Here is a 27,641-nt window from a genome sequence, read left to right on the forward strand (position 1 = left end):
CTTCTGCTGAATCGCTTCTCAGTCTATTGAAATGCACAGGATATCTTTGTGACTGTATTGTCTGCTACAGACTGCAGTCATGCTCCAACCTTCCATTCCCAGTCATTTTTCTTTCCCAATTCTTTCTTCCTCTGGTCTCTTTTGGCCACTTCACTGTTCCTACCTAGTTTGATGTGGACTCTTTTTTTTACTCCACAGATTCCATTTGACTAGCTAATTATTTCTGGTGTTTTCTTTTTTTTTAATCAATGCAGCTTTCTTCCTCTCTCACCCAAATCTTCATGCTACTAAAAATAGATCTTGTATTGAAGGAAAGAACAGGTAGCTCTTACCCCGCATTATTGATGTATGGTTCTGACAGCTCGAAAGAACATTTGCAGAGATTGTTGTTCATTCCTCTGTAGTTTGGAAATAGCCATATGAGGTGTAGAGATTGGTGAGAAACATACTGAATCCTCACCTTTCAATAATGCTTTATTATTACCGTTGTTGTTATGATATCTGCTGCCTTTGAAGGTCAGCTTTACATTTATTGCAGTGAGCAAACATGGGTTGTACCTCCTCCATGGTCCTCTTTCTTAAAGTCCCTTTAGGTTTTTTCAAAACCTGTCACTTGTTTAACCTCTATTCGTTGCAATAAAATTGAAAAGAACTGGAATATAATGAAGTTTATTTGAATAATCTTGAATGACTATTCAATTTTCACACCTCTTGTTTTTACAACGGTGAATCTGTTAGACACAGATTTTGATTCCTATCAAAATTATTATTCTAGGACAATGAAACAGTAAGGAAAAGGGTAAGAGGCATTCTTTTATCCTGCCCATGTGTCTGTGCACATCCTTCATCAGTGATGCAGTCCTCCTTATCGGTGTGGAACATTTGAAAAATGGGCTGTTGTCAGGGATACACATGGAGGTGATCATCAACTAGGTGAAAGATTCACTTTGCTCTGTGCAAAAGTTGTTAGTCTGCTAGATGTCTGTGGAGGAATTTTGCTGACTGGCATATTTCAGGCTGTAGGAATAGGTACTGAGGGACACACTGAAGCTTGGTGTCGCCACAACTATGGCTTGGTGGGGGAGGGCCACAGTGTAGGGGTCTTCTGATACTGGAGAGAGATGGGCCAGTTTGGGTGAGGAAGCCCCTCAACTACCACCCCAGGGGGCCACATGAGTGGCAGCAGTGCTATTAATGTGGACGAATATAATAGAACAGTACAGGAAACATAGACTATGAATGTAAAGATGAAAATGTATTGCGTGGTTTATTTTTGTAAATTTTTTTATGAATAATGTTTTTAATAACAAGATTTTTTTTAAAAATGGGAACTTCCCCATTCTGCCGAAGTCTTCTGGTAGTGGAGCTGAATTCTAATAAAACATAAGAGTGGTATAAGTTTTGTGGCATCAGCAGTGAAGTTTTTAAATGTGTTATGGAGGTCAATAATTTAAATTTTCTATTCTTAAATAATTTAAAAAATTTTTCTTGTTTTTTCTTTTTTGTTTCAGACTGCACAATGGTGGCATTTTGTAGATAAACGGACGGACTGGCATGGGCATGCTGGTGGAGGCCTTCATTCTGACCCCAAAACTGTAACTATTTCCATTTTATGATTGAATTTTTAATATCTGATGACTGAGTTTTACCTGAAAAAAACATATTATTCATAAAATAAATGTTTGGTATTGTTTGACTTTCACTCATGCGATTTTGAGCATTACTTGTCCAGATTTATTGTCTATCTCTAAGTCTATTGGTTCAAGGATGCCTGCAGTTTTTCAGTGTTCGGTGAGGAGCACCAGCAATTTCCCTCAACTGTAATAATGTGCAACCTGGAGAATAATTAGGAGGTTTTCTCATGTGTCTGTAGAGGTTACAAGTTTGGGAGCAGTAGGAAAAGCTTTGCCAAGTTTCTGCAGTGCATTTTCTGTATATTGCTCCCTGAAAGGTGTTTAAAGTACTTGTGCCCTGTAAATGTGTGAAAAGCTTGAGTTAGGAATCTGCCATGCATATATAAATTTGCATATCTGATTTTGGAAAAACTCCTTCGAAGTGTGAGTGTACAGGTTGAACATTCCTTACTGAAATGCTTGGGGCTGGAAGTTTGTGGACTTTGGAGTTTGGAATATTTGCATCCATGTAATGGGATAGCTTGGGGGTGGGACCCAAGTCTAAACACGAAACCCATTTATATTACATATACAGCTTGTATATATACCCAGAAGGTAGTTTTATATAATATTTTTAATCTTGTGCATGAAACAATGTGTATATTGAACCATCAGAAAGATGAGCTGTCACTTTCTTGGCTGCCTACATGGACAACCTATGGCTGTTTGGCATCGCCATCATTCCTAAGCAGACTTTGTCTTATACTTGTTCATCACACGTGTACTGAGGCAGCCATTCAGTGGCTTAGACTTTCACTAGAGATTTATCTTGGCAAGCTCATCAATGAATTTCTCTGTTACTTCGTGATTAGCAGACACTTTATCACCCACAGATATTTTTAAAAATTAATGCAGTGCCTTTTCTTAAATTTATGCAATCAGTTTGCTGAATATTCACAATTAGCTTCAATTTTAAGTTAATCGTGATAGATATTTGCTGTTTTCACAACATACAGTAAAGTGGCATATGTTCACTCCTATGCTGATGGGTTCACTCTTTCAACACACAATTGAGATCTTCATCTTTCAGGTTATGCCGTGTTTTTCTATTTTTCATCAACTTCTGTTCATTACATATGTGAGGTCACTTCTCAGAACTGTTGGTGGTGCGCAGAGACCTGCACATTGCCTGGGAATCTTCCCAGCGCCTTGGGAAATTTTCCATTTGTGATGTCTTGACATAGCTCAAAAAACTTTTGGATTTCAGAGGTTTTTGGATTTTTGAATTTCAGATAAAGAGTGCTCAATCTGTATATACTTATGCCATTGAAGCTCAATCTGCAAAAAATACTAGTAATGCTCAAAAGGTCAGACAACATCTATGGAGAGAGAAAGTGTTTTAATGTTTCAAGTTTGCAACTTTATTAGAACTAGGGAAAAAGGTGGGTTTTACAGTTATTACCCTACAACCATCAGACGCCTGAGCTGGCATGAATAACTTCAATCATCACTTCTATGAAGTGATTCTGTGACCAATAGAATCACTTTCAAGGTCTCTTCGACTCGTGTCCTCAGTATTATTATTTGTATTTGCGTTGTGTGTCTTTTGCACATTGGTTGTTAGTCTTTGTTTATGTAGTTTTTCATGAATTTAATAATTCTTTTCCCTGTAAATATCTGCAAGAAAATGAATTTCACAGTAGTGTATAGTCACATATATGTAACTTTGATAACAAATTTACTTTGAATTTTGAACTTGTAGTGACGACAAGGAAAGAGAGGGGACCAAATAAGTGAAGGCTCCCTAAGGTGGAAGAGAGAAGTTCAAAAGACATGGTTGACAATGAGATGATTAAAACAATACAGAGAACCATTATGATAGACTAAAATATCAAGACATTGACTATAATAAATTTGACCTCTTGAGTCAAGTTGTGATAGGCTTAATCAGTACTGTTCCTTGAGTTTGTTGAACTTAAGTGGAAAGACATACAAAGTAAAGATCAATTTGGGACAGGGGAAGAGATTGAAAATGATAGGCTCAGTTAAACTTTTGGACTGAAATTAGCTAAGGTATTCTACAGATCAGTAACTTCATTGGCATTCACTTTCTTTCTGAGAGTGAAGTCTCTTGCGACTAATTTATACAGTATCCTAAATTGACATCAGGTACCTAACAGCTTTCTAAAACTCAACAATTTCACATCAAAATAAGTTTTTATTTGCATACATGGATGCTTTAAACTGTTCTCCTGTTCTCATTTTTTGGCTTCTCTAGAACTATCTTTTCATCTTTTCCCTATACATTCTTTAATGTTTTTCTGTTTAAATTTATTCCCAGGTTTTGTGTTTGTCATCTTTTTATTTTGGAGTCTTTTATACAGTTTCCACACTATTGGAAATACATTTTTCTATTGCACTAAGTTTTTAATTCTCAATTTTATTTTTATGCATTTGTTCTGGTCATGTTGTTCCAACTGATTATTAATTTCATCCTTACTGTGACTTCAAAAAGCTCTTACATGGCTATAAACCATGTTTTTTAATTCCACAATTGTAGTCTTTCTCGGTCCTGTAGAATAACATTTCCATCTAAGAGAATTTGAAAGTTTTTTTTCTTTTTACAATAGTATTCTGAGATTTGATTTGTAGCACTATTTCCTTATCTATAATTATCTCATTTAATCTCCTCCATATCTATAATTTCCACTAAGAAGCTGTTCCGTGAAAGCCAAGACAAAGAAATCCTCATTTGTGTCTGATTGTCACGTTATCCTTTAAGGCTATTAAAACTTTAACAAAATCATTTCCTATTTCCCTTTTTTTGAAATGTTATGTCAAAATCCATACTTTAATATGGCCTTTTGTTTCCCCTTTATTCCATTCTGTTAATTTGACCTAATGTATATTTTATTTGCCTGGTAACTGCTGAACAATACTGTAGGGAAAGTTGTAGTGTAAATGTGGAGCATTTCATAGACAAGAATCTAGATTAAGGATGTTGTAAGTTTTTTAAATAATCCAATGAAGCTGTCATCTGATACCAATGTGCTGTCAAATAAAATCAATAGAAATCCTTTTTAAGAAATCTTGACAGTAAAAAATATTGAGCATTCTTTTCATTCTGTATGTTTTTTTAGATTTCACTGATTGCAATGAAACTTTAGCAGGAGATCCTACTGAGCCCAACCATCAACATATTTGTTGAGATAATGAACTTGAACCAGAAGGACAACTTGGTCTCTGCAAAGTTCCATTTACATTATCCTCAATAATGATCACAGAACAGAAATATAGACTATTTACATAAACTTATCTAGTATTGGTTGTACACTTATTTCACTATTTTTATCTTTCAGTTCAAAGATATTGATGCAAGGAAAATCCTCAAAGCAATGCTGACATATGTTTGGCCAAAAGATAGACCTGATCTCCGTGGAAGGGTGGCGCTGTCTCTCGGTCTTTTAGGTGGAGCAAAGGTTGGTGATTTCTGCAGATTTTTTAAAGTTTTTTTGTACATGTGTCTTGCAGTTTGTGTTGATTAATTTTATTGTTCGGCCCAATGGAATAAAAATTTACATTTTGCCTTTTTATTGTAAAATTATACCAAGAGAATGTGTAGTTAAAATATTTGTGTATCTTAACTTCAGAGAGTTTTATTAGAATCATGTAGTGAGAATCATGGAAATCTAGTAATTTAGACTGATTGGACTTGACAGGATGTTCTCTTCAACTATCATGTGTGTTAAATGTCCATGAGATTTCTCCCTCTGCTAATCTTGGGAGTGAATTCTAGATTATATCATTTAGCCTCCATTCCAATTAAATGAATATTGTACCTGGATGCAAGGGTCATGGAATTCTCAAACAGCACTCGATTTGTATTCAACTGTTCTGTGGTGTTCTGCCTTGTCTCCTTAATATACTGTTAAAAAGGAAGGGCTTTATGTGTATGATAGTGACATCTTGTTGCAGGTTGTAGTTATTGGTAGGTGGAAGAGGACAAGGGAATTGTGTCTGAAGAAGATGGGATGTCCAGAAGAATGGGAAATGGAGGTTTGCAGCTTGAGGTAACAGGATACATACATAATACCCTAAAACGTAGAAGCAGAATTAGGCCACTCAGCCCTTTGAAGCTGCTGTGCCCTCTGGTCCTAGGCTCATCCACAATTGGAAACATGCTCTATACATTCACTGTGTCCAGCCTTTTCAATACCCGGTAGATTTCAATGAGATCTTCTCACCCCCGTCCCATCCCCGGCCCCATTCTTCTAAACTCCAGTGAGTAAAAGGCACAGAGCTATCAAATACTCCTCATATGTTTACGCTTTCAACCCTTTCATTACCAGAATCAATTCCCAAAACTGCTCTCTATACTCGAACAGCAAGAGGTACCAAATAAAGTGGCCACTGAGTGTATAATCCCACTGTATCTTTTGCCAACCTTTTACACCATCCACAACACCACCACTTTTCTACTGTGTGCAGACTAACCAACCCACACACCTACGTTTTCATCCAGATTATTAATAAATATCGCAAACAGCAGCGGTCCTGGGCTGGATCCAATAGTTACTGACCTCCAGCCAGAGTAAGTTTCATTGATCACTACTGTTTGTTTTCTATGGGCAAGCCAGTTCTGAATCCAAATGACAAATTCACCATGGATCCTATACATCTTAATCTTATGGATGAGCCTCCCATAAGGGACCTTATCAAACGCATTGCTAAAATCCTTGTAGACAACATTCACAGCTCTCCTTCATCAGTCACCTTTATTGCCGCCTTGAAAAACTCAAGTTAGCCACCCCACACAAAGCTGTGCTGACTGTCTCTAATTAAGCCATGCCTTTTCCAAATGCTCTTAAATCCTACTACTAAGGATCCTTCCCAGGATCTTCCCATTCACTGAAATGAGTCTCATCGATCTATAGTTGCCAGCGTCATCCCTATTTTCCTTCTTGAGTAGTGGAACAACATTAGCTACTCGCCAAAACAAGAGGACTTCACATATGGCTAGAGAGGATATGATGATATTGGTCAAGGCCCCAGGAAATCCATCTCCTGCAATAGCTTGTGGTATATCCCATCATGCCCTGGGGACTTATTCACCTTAATGTTCTCTTACAGACTGAACACTACCTTTTTTAACTGGAAATGCTCTAGCAAATTAGCATGCCACTCATTGATCTTCCTTTCCTCCATGTCCTTCTTGATAAAGGATGAAGCAAAATACTCACCTAAGACCTCAGCCACGTACTGCACCTTGAAGCACATGTTCTCTCTTTTATCCTTGAGTGATCCTACCTGCTGTCTGGTTAACCTCTTGCTCTTTATGTATGCATAGACAGCCTTGTCTTTAATCATACTTGCCAAGGACTTTTCATGGACCCTCCTGGCTCCCCACACTCTTCTCGTTTCTTTATAATCTTCAAGGGCTCTGTTTAATTCGAGTCTTCTAAGCTTTACATATGTTTTCCTTTTTTATCCCCTTGACTAAATTCCCCATCCCTCTCGACAGTCAAAATTCCTTTACCTTGCCATTCTTGTCCTTTTCACTCGAACGTGCCTGTACTCTGTACAGTTGTCTTTAAACACTCTCCACGTGTCAGGAGTAGACTTGCCCAAAAACAGCTTTTCCCAATTAACTCTTATTTTTGGCTAAAACTCTTGTAATTTGCCCTGTTCCAGTTTAATACTCACTCACAAATAAAAAAATTTCTCTGTGTTCATACTTAGCTATAGCTGTCTTAAAGCTTAAGGAGTTGCATTCATTCTATCTGATAGCAACACACACAAAATGCTGGACGAACTCAGTAGGTTAATCAGCATCAGATTCCCCCTTCTCCAGCCCTGTATCTCTTTCACCAATGAACTTCCCAGTTCTTTACTTCACCCCTCCCCACCCTCCCAGTTTCACCTGTCACCTTGTGTTTTTCCCTCCCCTCCTCTCCCCCCACCTTCTAACTCCGACTCCTCATCTTCTCTTTTCTCCTTTCTCCAGTTCTGATGAAGAGTCTCAGCCTGAAACATCGACTTTACTCTTTTCTATAGATGCTGCCTGGCCTCCTGAGTTCCTCCAGCATTTTGTGTGCGTTGCTCTGCTTTCTTTGTTGATACTGCCTGGCCTACTGAGTGTCTCCAGCATTTTCGATTTCTGTTTCTTAAATATTAACCTCACACAATAGATTAGTGTCTAAATATGTTGATGTTTGCATGGATACTTGTTTTCTATCCTCTCCATGGCACAGTAACACAGTAGTTAGCATAACTCTTTACAGTATAGGCGATCCGGGTTCAATTCCCACTACTGCATGTATGGAGTTTTTGTGTTCTCCCTGTGACTGTGTGTGTTTCCTCCAGGTTCTCTGGTTTCCTCCCACAGTTTAAAGACATATCGATTGGTAGGATAATTGGTCATTATAAATTGTCCTGTAATTAAACTAGGATTAAATTGGGGAATTGCTGGGCAACGTGGCTCAAAGGGTCTATTCTGCGCTGTATCTCAATGAATAAATAAAACTAGTGTGATGGCACTTAATAGCTTTCAATTCAAGTTACCCATCTGCTCTCACCCCTCCTCCCCTCAGTCAAATATCGATGCAAGGTTGTGGAATGGGAGAAGGGAAAGCAGGATCAAAAGCAATTTATTAATATTATCTGTATAAGATAAATCAGACACTGGTTTTGTATTCATCATCAAATTTGTAAGTTTTTACATATAATCAGAAGATGGTAGTTTAATACATCTAACAAGATGGTCTTGCTGAAATGAAATGGCAATCTAAGCTTACAGTGACTGCTGAAATCTTTGTTTCATGGTAAAACACTCCTTTGTTGCTGAAGACCCCCTTTTCTGCCCCAAAACCATGTTAGTATTTAGTGTCATCAGCTGCAATAATGATATTAACCGTATATCCTGTGTCCTGAAAATCCTGGCTTTATTCACTCGAGAACTTCATTTAAATAATATCCATGTGACTGCATCCTCCCTAAGCAGCTTGGTCTTCTTTCATAGTGGGGTAAATCTCATTATTCATTCCAGTGTGGCATTTTCTGTTTGACATGTGTTTTTTGTTTTGATTATAAGCTCTGCAGTGATTTTCATATTTTAAATGCTAACTTAAGATAATGTGTAGTTTTTGAAGCTTAATTTTGTTATGCAGACTTTAATTTTTAACATCAAATCTATGTAAAAAAACATAACTGCATTCTACTGAAAGCTTACCATTGGTTTCACCATGCAATATAATTTTCCTCATCTGTTCAATGGTATGTTATTGAGTTGTTTTGAACCCCTTATCTAAGAAAGGACATGCTGACATTGGAGAGGGTTCAAAGGAGGTTCACGAAAATGATTCCGCGATTGGAAGGCTTATCATATGATGAGCGTTTAATGGTCTTGGTCCTGTACTTGCTGGAATTTGGAAGAATTGGCGGGGGCGGGGGGGGGGAATCTCATTTAAAACTATCGAATGTTGAAAGGCCCAAACAGAGTGGATGTTTTCTGTAGTGGGGGAGTCTAGAACCAGAATTGAGGTATGTCCGTTTAGAATGGAGATGAGGAGGAATTTCTTTAGCCAGAGGGTGGTGAGGCCAGGTCATCGAGTGTATTTAAGGCAGAGGTTGAAAGATTCTTGATAAGTCAGGGTGTGAATGTTTACGGGGAGAAGGTGAGAGAACGGGGTTGAGAGAGAAATGAATCAGTCTTGATCAAATGGCAGAGTAGGCTCAATGGGTCAAATTACCTAATTTTGCTCCTATGTGTTATGGTCTTAGACTTTTCATAAGACCATATCTCATGGTTTCACCATGCAACATAATTTTCCTCATCTGTTTCAATGGTATTTCTCTCTGGTATAAATTTTCTTTTAAATACAGATTTTGCATTTTCATTTAACTCTTCAGTAAATAACCACAATATTGCGCTACATCATTGGATCAAATAACCCAATTAAATATCCAACTATTATCTTCCATACTTTTGCAGATTTATTGTCCTTATTTTTTTGCCGACTTAAGCTTGTTGTCGGGAATTCATTCCGATCAGAATCAGGTTTATCATCACTCGCATATGGTGAAATTGGTTTTGTGGTAGCAGTACAGTGCAAAGCATAAAACAAAAATCGCTATAGGTTATAATAAAAATGAAAATAAATGTGCAGAAGTGGAATGGAGGTAATATTCATAGGAGTATGGACTATTCAGAAAACAGGCAGAGGCAAAGAAGCTGTTCCTAAAATGTTGAGTGTGCATCTTTAAGCTCCCATACCTCTCTGATGGTAGTAATGAGAAGAGGGCATAGCCCGAATGGTGAGGATTCTTAAGGATGGATGCCACCTTCTAGAGGCAGTGCCTTTTGAAGGTGTCTTCTGGTGGGGTGGTTTGTGCCCATGATAGAGCTGGCTGAGTTTACAACCCTCCTGTGCATTGGAGCCTCCATAACAGGCAGTGATGTAACCAGTCGGGATGCTTTCCACGGTACGTCTTGATAAATTTGCTGGAGTCTTTGGTAACGTACCAGATCTCCTCAAACTCCTAATGAAGTATAGCCACTGGCATGCCTTTTTCATGCTTGCATCAATATGATGGGCTCAGCATAGACCCTCTGAGATGCTCATGTCCAGAAACTTGAAGCTGTTCGCTCTTTCCACTGCTGACCCCTCAATGAAGACTGGTGTGCATTCTCTCAACTGCCCCTTCCACTCAGCTCATTCTGGATGTTCACTAAACATCAGTTTACTGCCACTTCCTCTTATTGCGTGTCCACTAGTTTGAGGCAATGCTACCTAAAGCTTTATTTACCAATTGAACAAGAGAACCCCCGAAGAAATTACCAGCATGTATGGATGAAAAGATTCAAGCAGCTGATCAAAGTCAAAGCAGGTGAAGAAGTGCAGTGTCCTCATGATTCCTAGGCATCTTTAGTTCATGATCATTATAAGTGGAGGAGGAGTATTTGGTATAGTTATGGGGACCAGAGAAGCCCTGCATAAGCGGAGGAAGGAGAGCACTACTTCACAAACTGTTAGCCAGGGCCTGTCTTGTCTGGAAGAATCTTCAGTTCCCACATTGGTCTCATTAATCACTTCAGTACCCACATAGCTAGAATGGTGTCAACCGTAACCCTGTGACTGGCCAAGTGGAAGAAGTAGTCCTTTAATTATAAATATCAGTTTCTTTTTAAATTATAAAAGTTCATTATAAGTATTAGATGCTGCCCTCACCCACATCTCTATTTCTCACACATCTGCCGTCACCCCACCATAACAGGGATGGGGGTTCCCTTTGTTCTTTCTTACCATTCCATGGGCTTCCGTATCCAGCATGTCATTCTCCATCACTTTCAGCACATACAACGGGATCCTACCACTAAGCAGGTCTTTCCTACTCCACTCCGTTCACTATTTGACTCTCTTGTCCATTCATCCCTCCTCACTGATCTCTTTTCTGACACTTATCCCTGCAAGCAGGATAAATACTACACCTGTCCATACACCACCTCCTTTAATGCCCCAAAAAGTCCTTCCAGGTGAGGGGTCATCAGCTGTATCTGGCACTCCCGGTGTGGCCTCCTCTGCAACAGTGTTGTAGATTAGTGATCACTTCATTGAGCAAATTTGCTGTGTCTGCCAGAAAAGGCACTTTTTCCTAGTAACCAGTCTTTTCAATTCAGCTTCCCATTCCCATTCCAACGCATCTGTTCATGGCCTCCTCTACTGCCGTGATGAGGCCACATTCAGGTTAGAGGAGCAACAGCTCATATTCTGTCTGGGTACCCTCCAACTTGATGGCATGACCTCTGGGACTTTTTGAATTTTCTCTCTGCCCCCCCACTTTCAATTCCCCATTTTCATTCCCCTTTCACCCCTTCTCATTTGCTCATTACCTCCATTTGGTGCCCCTCCTCTTTAACTTTCTTCCATGGTCAACTGTTATCTCATATCAGATTTCTTCTGTCCTTTGCCTCTTCCACCTATCCACTCCCAACTTCTTACTTCACTCCTCTGCCCCACCCACCCATCTTCCCCCTCACCTGCTTTCATCTTATTACCTACCAGCTTGTACTCTTTCCCATCACTCACTGTCTTATTCTGGCTTCTTTCTCCTTCCTTTCCAGTTCTAATGAAGCACCTCTGCTTGAAATGTTGACTGTTTATTCCCCTCTGTAGGTGCTGCTTGACCTGCTGAGTTCCTCTAGCATTTTGTGTGTTGCTCATTAGTTTTTCCACTTATTAATATTACCTATTCTTCCTTCAGTTACTTGGAAAATTTTAAATTTTGCAGAATTCACATTTGAAATTGTGGTGGAATCCTGTCTACTTCGTGGTAAAATATTCCGAGCAGTTTTGAAAGTGGTCTTTGAGCATGGTGTTACTTGGAACTATGGTCTTTAGTAAAAGATGATGAATACTCCTCCACAAAATTTTTAGATTGCTAGGAAAATTAGGATAGTTATATTTTCTCAAAATACTGTCTCTACAATCACCTAGGGTGAATGGAAGAAACATCCAAAATTGCAGGGTGTTTGGCAATGATGTGTTTCCAGTGTTGACTTTGTTTTAGCTGATCCTTGCTTGAACGTTTCTCTATTCACAAAAGCAGATTATACAACCCATATGTCTATGCTACTTCATCCCTCAAGCCTTCTTTCTTTCCTTATCCACTTAACATTTGTGTAAGATCGTAAAAATGCAAGATTCCTGGGGGATAAATCTGTGGGAAAACTAAAGAGGGACTAAGTGAAAGTGAAGAAATCCTGATTGCCACCAGATACATTGCTACACAGCAGGCTTTCGTTAGCTTACCAATTCAACTATTGCAAAGACCTTTACATTTTCTTCTGAAAATTACTACTTCATATTTTAGGAATATCAATCTGTAACATTTTCCTATAATCAAATCACTCTACAACTTTAAAATTTTGTCATCAACTAGACTTAAGTATTACATGTTCGTAGTCACCAGTAGAGGTACAGGTGAGTATTTGATCTGGACTTCCCATTCACAATAATCACTTTCATGTTTCCTCGACATCTCTTGATTCATGAACAGTACAGCAAATACAATAAAGAGGCAACACATAAAGTAAATGTTTTATGTTTAAACATGAAAGTGATTATTGTGAATATTGTGTAGTCTGGTTGATGAAAAAATTTTAAGTAGTAAGAGTGATTTGAACTGATGTTAGATATCTTGATATTTAAATAATAAGAATCATCAATTATTGTTTTCTTAAAATGGGATGATTTAGCAGAGTTCTTTGCACATTAATCGAACTGCTGCCCAAAGTTCAAAAATTCAAAGTAAATTTATTGTCGAAGTACATATATACCACCATGGTACATCCCTGAGATTAATTTTCTTGCAGACATACTCAATAAATCCAATAACCACAATAGAATCAATGAAAGACAACAGAGTGCAAAATTCAAGAAACTGTGCAAAGACAAAAATAAAGAAGAAATAATAATAATAAATAAGCAATAAATAAATAACAAATATTGAGAGCATGAAATGAAGGGTCCTTGAAAGTGAAAGAGACTGTGGAACAGTTCAGTGGTGAGGTAAGTGAAGCTGAGTGAAGTTATCCCCCCCTTTGGTTTAAGTAGCCTGATGGTTGAGGGATAGTGGTGTGAGTCCTGAGGCTCCCCTATCTTCTTTCTGATGGCATCAGTGAGAAGGGAGCATGACCTGGGTGGTGGGGGTCCCTGATGATGGTTGCTGCTTTCCTGCGACAACACTCCATGTAGATATGCTCGGTGATGTGGAGGGCTTTACCCGTGATGGAAAGGGCCATACTTTTTATAGGATTTTTCATTCAAGGGCTTGATGTTTCCGTACCAGGCTATGATGCAGCCAGTCAGACTCCTAATCATGTATCTATTGAAGTTTGTCAAAGTTTTAGATGTCACATTTAATCTTCACAAACTCCTCAAGAAGTAGAGGCACTGTCATATTTTCGTCATACTTGCACTTAGGTGCTGGGCCCAGGACAGGTCCTCTGAAATTGTAGCTCTGAGGAACTTAAAGTTGTTGACCAACTCCACCTCTGATTCCCCGATGAGGACTGGCTTATGGACACGTCAATAATTAGACCCGTGGTCGTGCTAACATTGAGTAAGAGCCAGATTTTTAATTTCCTACCTATGTGCTGATTTATCACGAGTGTGGTGTCATCAGCAAACTTAAAATATGGCATTGGAGCAGTACTTGGTCTCAGTCATAAGTGTAAAACGAGTAGTATTGTTGTTGTTAAAAGCTGACATGTAAATACAATGAAGCAATAATAATACGAGCATCAGCTGCCAGCTATTAGCTGTTGTAGTCAATTAAATCTTTACTGCCAACTTTTTCCAGTAGCATGGACTTGACATTTCAAATTGCCTCCAGGACCTTTCTTCAGGAAATTGTAAATCAGTCATATAACTCACTCAGTATAATGTTCAACCTTTTGTACTGTTTTGTTCTTGTGTCTTTGCAGCTCACAAATGTAATGGTTCCTTTCATGTTTAAATATGCAGTAGATGAACTCAACCAAATGTCAGGTAGTGTTTTGAACCTCAATGATGCAACCAGTACAGTCATCACCATGGCAACAACTGTTCTTATTGGCTGTAAGTAAAATATTTTAATTTGCTTGACAGATGTTGACTGACTTGCAGCTACTACTAAATAATTCTGATGATTAGAATTGCAGGGATTTATCTTCATGTTGCATAAATGTGTTATATAACTGGAGGCTGTTACTGAAGTGATTTTTTGAGAGTATGTATCATTGTATCAAAGTGAGTCATGTAAATGTTTCAATTAGAAATAAATAAATAAGACATGCATGTGGCAAATGACCATCTGGGAAAAAAAACAATTGAAGCATCAAATATGTGCTCACTGGGCAAATGCACTGCAAATTGATTAGGTTTTTTCCCCAGTCCACCATGCCATGATCTATGGACATTCAGCTATTGTGGTAGATGGTATCATGGAACTATTTAGTTTATTTTACCTTGATGGATGTTTGGTGAGCTATCCAGTTAGTGGCATATCTCTGCTTTTTCTTTATTGCCAAGCTCTCCTTCATGTCAATAAATGTTCCAGGGAATGGATTCAAAACCAGGTAGCAATGTGGACAACTGGAAACAACATACAGGAATCAGCATGAGGAAATAGCTGTATTTAAAGCATTGCATAGATCCATTATATTATTGAAACAGCTTGTCAATAATTGCCATAAATTCCCCAGAAACATTTCTGTTTGTAATGCTGGAACCTTTATATGGAGCCTGCAAAAACATTGATCAAATATCTTGTGCCAATTGCCATTCTTTGTTTTGAATGGGCACTGCATTTGTTATTTACTCACTGATTTTTTTTTAATTGTTTCTCCCTCCTTTCAGCAATTTCTTGCTGAGATTCAGTTACTCAGATATCAGCTGCTGTCCAGTACATTGAATAAATTGTCATTTTTCATGCGAGTTTCCGTGCTGAGAAGGAGTAAGTTTTGCCAATAATTGGATGGATCCAAGCAGAGTTATATCCTGTCCTCAAAAAAAACATATTCACATGCACTTCGTGCTGGGCTTGCCAGAAAGTGATCATTACAGAGGTCCTTTTTTCAATATTTTGCATCTCTCTTCCAAAGCCTGCAATGCTGCAGCTGTTATCGGCTTGTCACAGCCCAGCTGAGATCAATATACTCAGACTGAAGATGGTTGGAATTATTTTGTGTGTTAGGCATAGAATTTGCTGAGATAGTTAAATTGTATTTTTGTTCAAATAAGAAATGCAATTTTGGTATACTATAGATTTATTTGCAGAAATGAGGACCCTGAACCACACCTGGGGCACTATAGAGGACATGGCTAAAAACAGACAGATGGCTGCCCATCTCTGCCCTAAACATAACGGGCAGATCATGATAGATCTATTTAATCTATTAATTTTGTGTTCACTTTTGAAATTTTGAAATTTTACACGAAGCAACTTTGAATTGCTGACTTAAATTTTAAAAACAAAAGGCAACTTGAATCTTCTGAATTCCTTTGCAGATGGTGTTTCCAGGGTTTGCGCAGCTGCCTTCAATGAGCTGAGGAATGCTGTCTTTGGCAAAGTAGCTCAAAGTTCCATCAGGCGAATAGCTAAAAATGTTTTCCTCCACCTGCACAACTTAGATTTGGGCTTTCACCTCAGCAGACAGACAGGTGCACTCTCAAAAGCCATAGACAGAGGAACAAGAGGAATCAGTTTTGTGCTCAGCGCCTTAGTGTTTAACCTCGGTCCCACTACATTTGAAGTACTGCTTGTTAGCAGCATTTTGGTAAGTAATGTGTTTGCTTAAAACTGCTTTTTGGCCCTTTGCTGAAAATGCCAACTAGGGTAGGTCTTACACCATGAGCAGTAGGGCACTGATGAATGCAGTAGAGCCAAGGGATCTGGGAATACAAATCCATAATTCATTGAAAGAGGCGTCACAGGTAGATTGGGTTGTAATGAGAGATTTTTGGCACATTGGCCTTCATAAATCATTTTATTGAGTACAGGAGTTAGGATGTTATGTTGAAATTGTATAAAACATTAGTGAGTCCTAAATTGGAGTATTGTGAGCAGTTTTGGTCACCTACCCCCAGGAAAGCTGTCAAAAGATAGAAAGACATGAGAGAAAATTTACAAGGATGTTGCTGGGACTTGAGGATCTGAGTTATAGGAAAAGGTTTAATAGGTTAGGACTTAATTCCCTAGAACCTAGAGAAATGAGGGGAGATTTGATGGAGGTACACAAAACTAAGGGGTATCGATAGGGTAAATGCAAGCAGGCTTTTTTCACTGAGGTTGGATGAGGCTACCACTAGAGATCACGGGTTAAGGATGAAAGGTGAAATGTTTAAGGGGAACATGACGGGGGATCTTCACTTAGGTTGGCGAGAGTGTCAACAGGCTGTCAGCGCAAGTGGTGAATGTGGGTTCGATTTCATAGGAAAGGCAGATAATAGTGCTGAAGATGAGGTAGCTGGTTTACAAACAGAAGCAATGTGTATTGAGGAGAGGCTGTTGATAGGGCAAAATTACAGTTAAGAGTATGAGTTGCAACATAAAAAGTGGACAAAATCAAAAAGAGTGAATATGGGACTGAAGGTGTTGTATTTGAATGCACACAGTATACAGAATAACGTAGATTGACTTGCAGCACAGTTGCTGATTGGCAGGTATGAAGTTATAGGCATCTCTAAATCATGGCTGAAAGAAGATTATAGCTGAGAGCTTAATATCCAAGGATACATATTGCATAGAAAGCACAGGCAGGAAGCGAGAGGGGGCGACGTTGCTCTGTTGGTAAAAAATGATATCAAATCATTAGAAAGATGTGATATAGGGTCGGAAGGTGTTGAATCATTGTGGATAGAGCTAAGGAACTGCGAGGGTAAAAAGACCCTGATGAGAGTTGTATGCAGATCCCCACACAGGAGGTTGAAACTGTAGGCCAAAGGGGCAATGTTACATTAGCCATTGGGGACTTACAGTGTGCAGGTAGATTGGGAAAATTAGGTTGGTGCTTGATTATAGGAGGAGGAATTTTATAGAGTGACTACGATATGGCTTTTTAGAGCAGTACATGGTTGAGCCCACGAGGGTATCAGCTATTCTGGATTGGTAGTTGTATAATGGCGGATGAACTAACTAAGTATTTTGCATCAGTCTTCACTGTGGAAGACACTAGCAATATGGTGGAAGTTTCAGGTGTCAAGGAGCATGAAGTGTGTGAAGTTACCATAACTAGAGAGAAAGCTCTTGGGGAAACTGAAAGGTCTGACGGTAGATAAGTAACCTAATCAGATGATGTACATCCCAGGGTCCTGAAAGAGGTGGCTGAAGAGATTGTGGAGACATTAGTAATGCTTTTTCAAGAGTCACCAGATTCTGGATTGGTTCTAGCAGACTGCTAAATTGCAAATGTCACTCCACTCTTCAAGAAGGGAGAGAAGCAGAAGAAAGGAAACCATAGGCCAGTTCTTCAGACCTCAGTGGTGGGAAGATGTTGGAGTCGATTATTAAGGATGAGGTCTCGGGGTACGTGAAGGCACAAGATAAAATAGGCCATAGTAGGCATGGTTTCCTCAAGGGAAAATCTTGGCTAACAAATTTGTTGGAATTCTTTGAAGAAATAACAACCAGGATAGACAAAAGATGTTATATACTTGGATTTTAAGAAGGCCTTTAACAAGGTGCCTGCTACACATGAGGCTGCTTAACAAGCTACGAACCCATGGAAAGATATAGGATAGATTCTAGCATGGATAAAGCAATGGCTGATTGGCAGGGGGCGAAGAGTGTGAATAAAGGGACCCTTTTTTGGCTGGCTGCTGGTGACTAGTGGTGTTCTACAGAGGTCTGTTTTGGGACCGATTCTTTATACTTTATATGTCAGTGATTTAGGTGATGGAATTGATGGCTTTGTTGCAAAGTTTGCAGATAATTTGAAGATGGATGGAGGGGCAGGTGGTTTTGAGGAAGTAGAGAGGCTACAGAAGGACTTAGATTAGGAGAATGGGCAAAAAAGTGGCAAATGGAATACAGTGTCAAGAAGTGTATGGTCATGCGCTTTGGTAGAAGAAAGGGTTGACTATTTTCTAAATGGAGAGAAAATACAAACAACTGAGGCATAAAAGGACTTGGGAGTCCTTGTGTAGGATTCCCTAAAGGTTAATTTGCAGGTTGAGTCTGTGGTGAGGAAGGCAAATATTAGCATTCATTTCAAGAAGACTAGAATATAAAAGCAAGGATGTAATGTTGAAACTTTATAAAGAACTGATGAGGCCTCACTTGGAATATTGTGAGCAGATTTGTGCTCCTTTTCTTAGAAATGATGTGCTGAAACTGGACAGGGTTCAAAGGAAGTTTACTAAAATAATTCCAGGATTGAATGGCTTGTTACGTGGAGAGCATTTGATGGATCTGGGCCTGTATTCACTAACATTTAGAAGATTGAGGGGTGACCTCATTGAAACTTATCGAATGGTGAAAGGAGATGAGAAGAAATTTCTTTAGCCAGAGAGTAGTGAATCTGGAATTATTTCCCATAGGCAGCTGTGGAGGCCAAGTGTTTATGTATATTTAAGTCAGAGGTTGATGGATTCTTGATTGGTCAGGGCATGAAGGGATGTGGGGAGAAGGCAGAAGATTGGGGCTGAGAAGTAAATTGGATCAGCCATACTGAAATGGTGGAGCAGACTGAATGGGCCAAATGGCCTAATTCTGTTCCTATATCTTCTGGTGTGCTGTTGAGTAATATTTACATGCCACATGGTTGTCATGTACTGCCAATAGACATGAATATAAGATCAACACTTTCCATTGGACCTGATGTCCACTGTAATAATCTTGATTTGGAAAGGCAGATGAAGAGCTAAATGGGAAGAGGTTCTAAAGTAATGAAGCAAATTTGAAGATCATTACATTCAGATTGGTGTAAGAAATATGCTGTTAATTTTTTAAAATCATGTCTGCATTTTCTGCAGATAATTGTAGTATTTCACCTGGACAATTTTGGTATCTATGTCATTTGGCTCGGCTTTCACAGAAGCAGGAGAAAACTACATTAGCTATTTGCAGGCTAAAAGGATTAGGACACAGGTGGTTTGTGCTGCTTTACAATATAGAAGCTCTGAGATCTTGGCTTTGTGTTCAGCAACTAATAGTCTGTTAGAGGTGTTTATTCAGAAAATAAAAATAATATTGCATTATAATTCCTGTATAGACTAAAATACAAGATATACAATACAATCATCTTTCTTTACATTCTTTGTACCACTGAATCAATATATTCTATTTACAAGCATCAATGCAATCTCTGTTTATCTTTAAACAATATGCCATGATGTCTTTGGGAGGTGGTTACACAGGACCCAACCCCCTTTTTATAGGCAGTAGAACTTTGGACTGTGTTCCTTTTCCATAATAGTCTTTACTACGGTGGCTGCAGTGAATTTCAGTTCATTCCTCAATACGGAGTCCTGCACTCTGGAATGTGATAATTATCAGCATTCACTTCCAGTCACCTTTTTGCACTGAAAGACAAACATGCTCTGACAAGATCAAGTGTGTAACCAAGTTGAAGGTTATCCAGCAGGAGTTGAGCCAAAAGTATCAGGCAAAGGACTATTTATACAGAGAATATATCAATAGGGACACTTAGAATTGTTAAGTCTTGGAGAACCACACACCATAGAAATAGTCCCTCCAACCTGCAGAATCCATATTTATCATCACCCATTTACAGTAACCTTACACTGATCTTATTCTCCCTACATTCGCTCACATCCCACGAATCGCCCTGTCGATAACCCTCCTCTCCCATCCCAGCACCCCAACACTGATTCTACCACTGCCATTTATATTGGCCGATTAACCTGCCAATGAGCACACCTTTGGATGTGAAAAGAAACAAACACCCAGAGGAAACCTGTGTGATCAAGAGGAAAAACTCTACACAAACAGCACTGGAGATCAACACTGACCCTGCGTCACTGGAGCTGTGCTTTTTGGTTGGATTTTTATCAGACCTCTGTGTGCATTTGTATTCTAAGGAACATGTAAACATGCTTATTTCCTTGTGCTCAGCCTAGGGAGGTTGCTTAGTAAATGTTGGAAATTCACTGTGCAGGAAATTGAAATCTAAACATGTATACTCTCAATTCACAACGCACCAATACCATTTAAATTATCATCTCTTTTTGTAAAGTCGGCCAAATAGGAACTGCCAGCTTGATTCTCCTAATACAGGTTTCCCCCGCCATCCGAAGGTAGAGCGTTCCTATGAAATGGTTCGTAAACCGGAAGGTCGTAAAACTAAAAAGCAATTACCATTTATTTATATGGGAAAAATTTGTGAGCTTTCGCAGACCCAAAAATAACCTACCAAATCATGCCAAATAACACATAAAACGTAAAATAACAGTAACATATAGTAAAGGCAGGAATGATATGATAAATACACAGCCTATATAAAGTAGAAATACTTCTCTACAATCATTTCCACACTGTTCTCGGTAGCGAAAATCTCATGGAAGCGCTCTCGGCAGAAACACTCTCTCCAGTAACCCTTAAGCTATGAAGCTGCCAAATCATACCAAATAACACCTAAAAAATACACAGCCTATATAAAGTAGAAATAATATATGTACAGTGTAGTATCACTTACGGGAATCGGGAAGACATGGAGCACACTGATGATGGTGTGTTAGGCTGAGTCGTTGGAGGTTAGGGTGGTGCAGTGGCCCCCACCCTCCGGGCCGCGAACCGATACCGATCCGCGAAGCATGCAGGGGTACAGCAGTGGCCGGGACGCACCCAGCACATCTTTAAGAAAAAAGCCGAAATGAACAAGCTAATTAGGTACCGCCCCGCATGTAAATGTCGGCCCAGATCAGAGGCGATTGCCGATTGCGTCGCCTCTGATCTGGACCAACATTTACGTGCCGAGCGGCACGTAATTAATTAGCTTGTTTATCTCGGCTTTTTTCTTAAAGATATGCTGGGTGCGTCCCGGCTACCACTGCATTCTCCGCGGCCCAGAGGTTGGGGTGGTGGGACACTGGGGTGTCATCTCATCGTCGATCAGGGCAGGCAGGTCATCTTCTCCTATGACTGCCTGCCTCGATATTGAAGGTTGAGGTTCGTCATCTGCTGAAGGCTTACTTGACTGCTAGCCTCGCGCATTTTTCTATCATACAGTTCTTTGTAAGCACTCAAACCATCTTGCAAATATGCCCTAAACCGACATACCCTTTCAAAATTAAAGTCGTTCTTTATCATTGCAGTGAAAATCTCACGCAGTTGCATCACATACAGTTCCTGGATGACTTCACTTTTGGTCTGTTCGCTACTGCATTTGGTTTCGATTGTAATCCTTTCCTCTTCCAATTGCATCAGCTCTTCATCTATCAGTTCTTGGTCATGGGATGCCAAAAGCTCTTCAACATCACCTTTGTCACCTTCCACAAGCCAAACTCACTTCGTCCTTACTTGGTTCACCACGATCGAAAGGCTTAATTATGTCTAGTTTTACGCTAAGTGTAACACCCTTACAAGCTCTTTTTGGCTTTTCCAATACCTTCGAACTCATCTTGCTAACGGCTGCTCACAGGCACGTGATTAAGCAATGCTGGCTAGAATGCAGTTCCGAATAAAGGGGGAGAGCGGCTGCTCGGGGCGCGCGCTGCCTTTTTTCGTAACAGTGAAAACACCTTCTGTTAGCGAAACCAGGGAACGAATGTAGGTCTTTTGTAACAGTGAGGTTTCATAAAGCAAACATTTGAAAAGCGGGAGACACCTGTATTCGCAAACTTAATTGATCCCTGTTTCGAATATACGGTACAGGTGTCCTCCGCTTTTCGAACATTCGCTTTACGAAACCTCGCTGTTACGAAAGACCTACATTAGTTATCTGTTTTCGCTAACAGAAGGTGTTTTCACTGTTATAAAAAAAGGCAGTGCCTGAGAAAGCAGCGCGTGATGAAAGGCAGCACGTGCCCCGAGCAGCCAAGCACCTCCCCCGGAACTGCATTCTAGCCGGCATTGCTTAAACACGTGTCTGTGAGCAGCCATTAGCAAGATGAGTTCTAAGGTATAGGAAAAGCCTAAAAGAGCTTGTAAGGGTGTAAAACGAGACATAATTAAGTGTTTCGATCGTGGTGAACGAAGTAAGGACAAAGTGAGTTTGGCTTGTGGAAGTTGACGAAGATGATGTTGAAGAGGTTTTGGCATCCCATGACCGAGAACTGATAGATGAAGAGCTGATGCAATTGGAAGAGGAAAGGATAACAATCTAAACCGAATGCAGTAGCGAATGGACCAAACGTGAAGTCGTCCAGGAACTGAATGTGAAGCAACTGCATGAGATTTTCGCTGCAATGATTGCAGAAAAGTACAACTTTAATTTTAAAAGGGTACCTAGGTTTAGGGCATACTTGCAAGTCGGTTTGAGTGCTTACAAAGAACTGTATGATAGAAAAATGTGCGAGGCTAAGCAGTCAAGCATACTGTCATTTTTCAAGCCTTCCACATCAGCCACAGCAGATGACGAACCTCGACCTTTGACATCGAGGCAGGCAGACATAGAAGAAGATGACCTGCCTGCCCTGATGGAAACAGACGACGAAGAGATGATACCCCAGTGTCCCACCACCCCAACCTCCGGGCTGCGGACCGATATATTGCTGCGGAGAATGCAGCGGTGGCCGGGACGCACCCAACACATCTTTAAGAAAAAAGCCGAAATAAACAAGCTAATTAATTAGGTGCCGCCCAGCACGTAAATGTCGGCCCAGATCAGAGGCGATTGCCAATTGCGTCGGCACTACTCATCTTCTGTGAGTGGTGCCCCATGTATGTTGTTCTGAGAGCAAGGCCAATGTCCATTCTTGGTGCCAGCTTCACCTCAATGAATGCCAGTAAGGTGTGGAACATCAGCTCACTTTGCCTTCCACAGTTGGGGAGGAATGTTGGTTGGTGGTTGGCAAGTTAAGGCAACAGTCCGGCCCCATCGTCAAGAAAGTGGTGATTTAAGAAATGTGAATATGATCATGTATTCAAATTTCTTAATGTATGAAAAGCATCTTTTTTTTAAAGAAAGTAGATCATAGTGACTATTTTTAAAAATACTCAGTGTATTTGTATTAAGTATTAAACATTTCCATCATCACTTAGGAATTATTGTCTCAGTGAATGTTGTTGTTTGCTTCCCAAGTAAATCATCATGCGACAACAAAATTCTTAAGTTCATAAAAAAGTACTTCATTAGATAGGGTGGTTTAAACTATCATAGCCCAAGTCTCCATCACACCCTTCACAGATGTATTCACTGTAAATTGTATTAAGGTTTATAGTTTGCAGTTTATTGGCAATCCTGTTGATATCTATAATTTTTCTTGATATCTAGTGGACAAGGTCCAGTACAGGTCGACCTTCACTAATCCGGCACCATTGGGACCTGAGGAGTGCTGGATTAGTGAAAATGCCGAATTACAGAAGGATCACATTAAGCATAATCAGTGCCAGATTATCGAAGGAACCAGATTACAGGTAGTTGGGTTAGTGAAGGTTGACCTGTACCTAATAAATTTAATCATTGAGCAAACTAAGTCAAGATAGATTTTTGAAATACATATTTATCTTCACATCAATCTGCATTTTTCATATTTGGTTTAATTTGTTCAAATCACTTAAATTTTGATTAATAAATACTGTTTTCAATTTAATGTTTTTTTTGCAGTACTTTAAATGCGGTGGGTCATTTGCTTTAATAACCCTGGGGACTTTGGGTGCATATTCGGCTTTCACCGTTGGTATTACACAGTGGAGGTACTGTAGAACCAACATTTGCTTTTTACTTTTCTTCATTCATGCTAGTGCCCTTTGGTGGCAACTTTGTAACTTCAGCATAATTTCTCATTTGTAGAACTCGGTTCCGAATCACAATGAATAAGGCTGACAATGATGCTGGCAATGCCGCAATAGACTCTCTCCTGAATTATGAAACTGTGAAGGTACAATGCTCTGAATTCAGTTCTGTTAGATTCTGAATAGTTTTTTAAAGCAATCTTTTCCCTCGTTCTAGGAATATATATGCTTAAAATTCTGGCACCATTCTGCAAAATTTCAAGTAGTGCAGAAATGTAAAGGTTGAGGCCATTCCCCCTAGCATGAGCTGTATGTTATGATTGTGAATACAATCCAGTTAGAGAAAACATAAATCAGTCTCTTTTGATTTTCTGAATGACAATAAACATAATCTGGCGATAATATTTGTGTCTGTATCCAAGATACTCTGGGAAGTGGGTATTTGGCCGATCCAAACAAAACTTCGGATTTCCATGGGAAGTCCTGAGCGTGAAGCTAATGTCCTACCCATGGGAGGATCTGGGCACAGACTGGTGCTCCTAGTGAAACAGGAAATAATTTCAGAAAATATCAAAATAATTTAATTGTGCAGTAAGTCAGAAATGTACTGCATTCTGAACAACAACCTTCAGATGTCTATTTATGCTTTGTAATATGTAACTTATTTGCTTTACATTTAATAGACTTTAATACCTAAATGAGTTACTGATTGACAAGAGTGCTAAAGTAAAAATTCCAATTGCAGTATTTCAATAATGAGAAGTATGAGGCTGAGAGGTATGATGGATTCTTGAAATCTTATGAAGATGCGTCTCTGAAGACTACCTCAAGTCTTGCAGTACTGAACTTTGGTCAAAATCTTATCTTCAGCCTTGGTTTGACTGGTATCATGTTACTTGCAAGTCAAAGAATCTTGGCAGGTACTGTTGTTAAACTTGTTAATGTGTTTTATGCTTGATAATCTGCATTTTTCTTTCTTGTTTTATTTTGGGAAGATCTCCCACATTCTTCATTAAGGTGCAGTTTGTATAACTCATTAAACGTCTGTTAGAGAACTTGGGTTGTTTAGTGTCGGAAGGTAGCTGATTAACACCTATGCTGTGGCTGTGTGTAAGATCACAGGTGTGTTTTAAGTACTGGTGAGACTGCTGTTTCACAATTCTCAATGAACATGTTGATTACATTGATAAATACACAATTAAGTTGACTTTTCTGGACAAACTGACAGGCTGGCAGTATTCAGCTGGCAATGGAGATGATACCAGTGGTCAGAAAAAGAAAGCAGCAAACGAGTATGTGAAACATATGGGATTAGACAAATTATTTCTTCGTTGACACCTCTCTCCCTTTATCTGTTATGGAAATGGAAATAATTGAAACTTTTTTTGATGTGCTGGGTATCCTTTTATCAATTGTCAAATGCAGGGAAAAAATCTTAGGATTTCATTGACCAATAAACCAGCAATAATCTGAAAAAATTAGGATCTACTTTTTGCAATGTCAAAATTCCTCATGTAAGCATACCTAATGCTGTGCCTGCATTTCAGTAACAGTGTATAAAGTGTTTGTCAAACATTTTGTTTAGCATTGCATTGTTTGATTATTATCTCTCATCTTACACCACCTTCCTTTCTATCCGATTCAAATGAAATGAAGAAAAAGTGAGTATAACAGGTCATGCTTTAATATGCCAGATTTCTAATTATGATTAATATTGTCTTTTACAGTATAATCATATGTCATTCTGAATAAAGAGTTGGGGAAACTCATCAGCATAAATTGGATAAGACAAACATTTAATTCCAAAATATTTAAGATAAAATGTTTTTTGTTTGTCTTGCTTGAGCTCAAATGGAAAAGCAGAATGGAAATTTCTTGTAATGTTCCATTCACTTTTGTAGGTACACTGACAGTGGGAGATCTGGTGATGGTAAATGGACTACTTTTCCAGTTGTCTCTTCCCTTAAACTTTCTGGGGACTGTGTATAGAGAGACACGGCAGGCACTAATAGACATGAACACATTGTTTACTTTGCTAAGCATTGACACAAAGATTAAGGTAAGATGGTGCAATTTTACAAAATCAGTGATGTAGGCTCTAAGTTTTAAAGTTCTGAATTTTTAGACTGAAATTTATATACGATATAAAAATTAAATAGATTTTTGATTGAATATTTAAAGTAAATAATCCAGTAATTACTAATTACAATATCTGAAGAGGCACCATAGGTTTATTTTTGCAAACCAGATGTAGTTAGGTCATTGGGTATAATGCAAATTAATGGTTCTTTTTGTGCTTTTGTAGGAGGCACAAACAGCTCCAGTACTTCAAGTTTCTCCTGAAAATTCTATCATCACTTTTGATGATGTTTACTTTGAATATCTGGATGGCCAAAAGGTCCTTAATGGAGTATCATTTGAAGTTCCTGCTGGGAAAAAGGTGGCAATTGTAGGTGGTAGTGGTTCAGGGTAAGTAAGTACTGTATAGTGGTAGTCTTTAGAAATGTTTTCTAGATTTTTCTCTTCTATCTTTTTATGTCTATGTTTTGCATGTTTTTTTCTCTTACTCTTATATGGGAGTGACCAATTAATAATAAGTCACTTCCCCACTATGGTCCAGTGCAATGTTGAACCATTGGTATCATTTGGATATGTATGGACGAGAACTTGTACCAGATGATTCTTTTTTTTTTGCAGAAATGTACTTCAATTGTTTTCTTTCTGGTTTACTCTGGTTCACCTCCAGTTTACTTATGCTTATCACTATGTGGGCAATTGGTAATTAAATTTTCAACAACCTTTCTGTCTGCAAACTTTCTTGGTTCTTCAAAGCATCTTTTTGACCAAAGTCATTCACAGTAAGGAAGTTAATTGATATCCTGGTACAGTTACTTAATTTGGTATTTTTTTAAAGTGTGATTCTTATTCCTAACATGTTTCACATTACAGAAGCAAAAGAATTTTGACGTTTTGTAAAGGAAAGATTGTCAGGGAAAATGCATGAAGGATTATTTTGAATCTCTTAAAATGCAAATAATTATGCTAAAAACTAAATGAGGTATTGGATGAAAGATGTCTATTCAGCCCATCCATGTTGGTATCCTTAATTAGCTAGATCATTATCTCCTTTTGCCCTTCCCTCTGTGCCTGTCTAGCTTCCTTTTAAAGCATTTGCACTGTTTGCCTCAGCCTTTCTTTGTGATCTCCCTTTTTACAGTTTTACAACTCCTCAGTAGAGGAGTTTACTTGCATACTCTGTTGGGTTTAATGAAGATTTATTTTATATTTGTGATTCCCCTTTTGGGACTTAGTCAAAAATGGAAGCCTTTTCCACTACACGTATTCTTGAAAACTCCCCCATTGGACAACATTTTGTGTTCTCTTTTCTAGAGAAAATATTTCCAGTCTGTCTAGCCTTAATTCTGATTTCTTCATAATAATGTATAATATCAGAAGTGTCTGTATAAGTGCAACAGAATATCTTCAAAATGAACTCCAGTGCCTTTTTGTTTGCCATCTGATAACTTATTGCTACTTTGTGTTCCCACTAAGACCCCTCTTTGTTTCTATAAAATTTAGATTCTATCCAAGCAGCATGTGATTTCCTGACTTTTTTCACCTGGATGCACTGTT

The 27,641-nt window shown here is 38.9% G+C and overlaps 1 protein-coding gene across 1 annotated transcript in view; it reads left to right on the forward strand.

Annotated features, from left to right (window-relative positions):
- The window catches only part of abcb7 (ATP-binding cassette, sub-family B (MDR/TAP), member 7), a 56,239-nt gene that overhangs the window by 13,054 nt on the left and 15,544 nt on the right, over nucleotides 1-27,641 (forward strand). The window contains exons 2-10 of the mRNA XM_063061033.1: nucleotides 1,512-1,595; nucleotides 4,973-5,092; nucleotides 14,098-14,230; nucleotides 15,662-15,930; nucleotides 23,881-23,969; nucleotides 24,067-24,154; nucleotides 24,754-24,928; nucleotides 25,910-26,067; nucleotides 26,314-26,477. Of these exons, the coding sequence (XP_062917103.1) occupies nucleotides 1,512-1,595; nucleotides 4,973-5,092; nucleotides 14,098-14,230; nucleotides 15,662-15,930; nucleotides 23,881-23,969; nucleotides 24,067-24,154; nucleotides 24,754-24,928; nucleotides 25,910-26,067; nucleotides 26,314-26,477 (1,280 nt within the window). The remainder of the gene's footprint in view (nucleotides 1-1,511; nucleotides 1,596-4,972; nucleotides 5,093-14,097; nucleotides 14,231-15,661; nucleotides 15,931-23,880; nucleotides 23,970-24,066; nucleotides 24,155-24,753; nucleotides 24,929-25,909; nucleotides 26,068-26,313; nucleotides 26,478-27,641) is intronic.

This window comes from Mobula hypostoma, chromosome 10, assembly GCF_963921235.1.
Source record: "Mobula hypostoma chromosome 10, sMobHyp1.1, whole genome shotgun sequence".
NCBI classification, from domain to species: Eukaryota; Metazoa; Chordata; class Chondrichthyes; order Myliobatiformes; family Myliobatidae; genus Mobula; species Mobula hypostoma.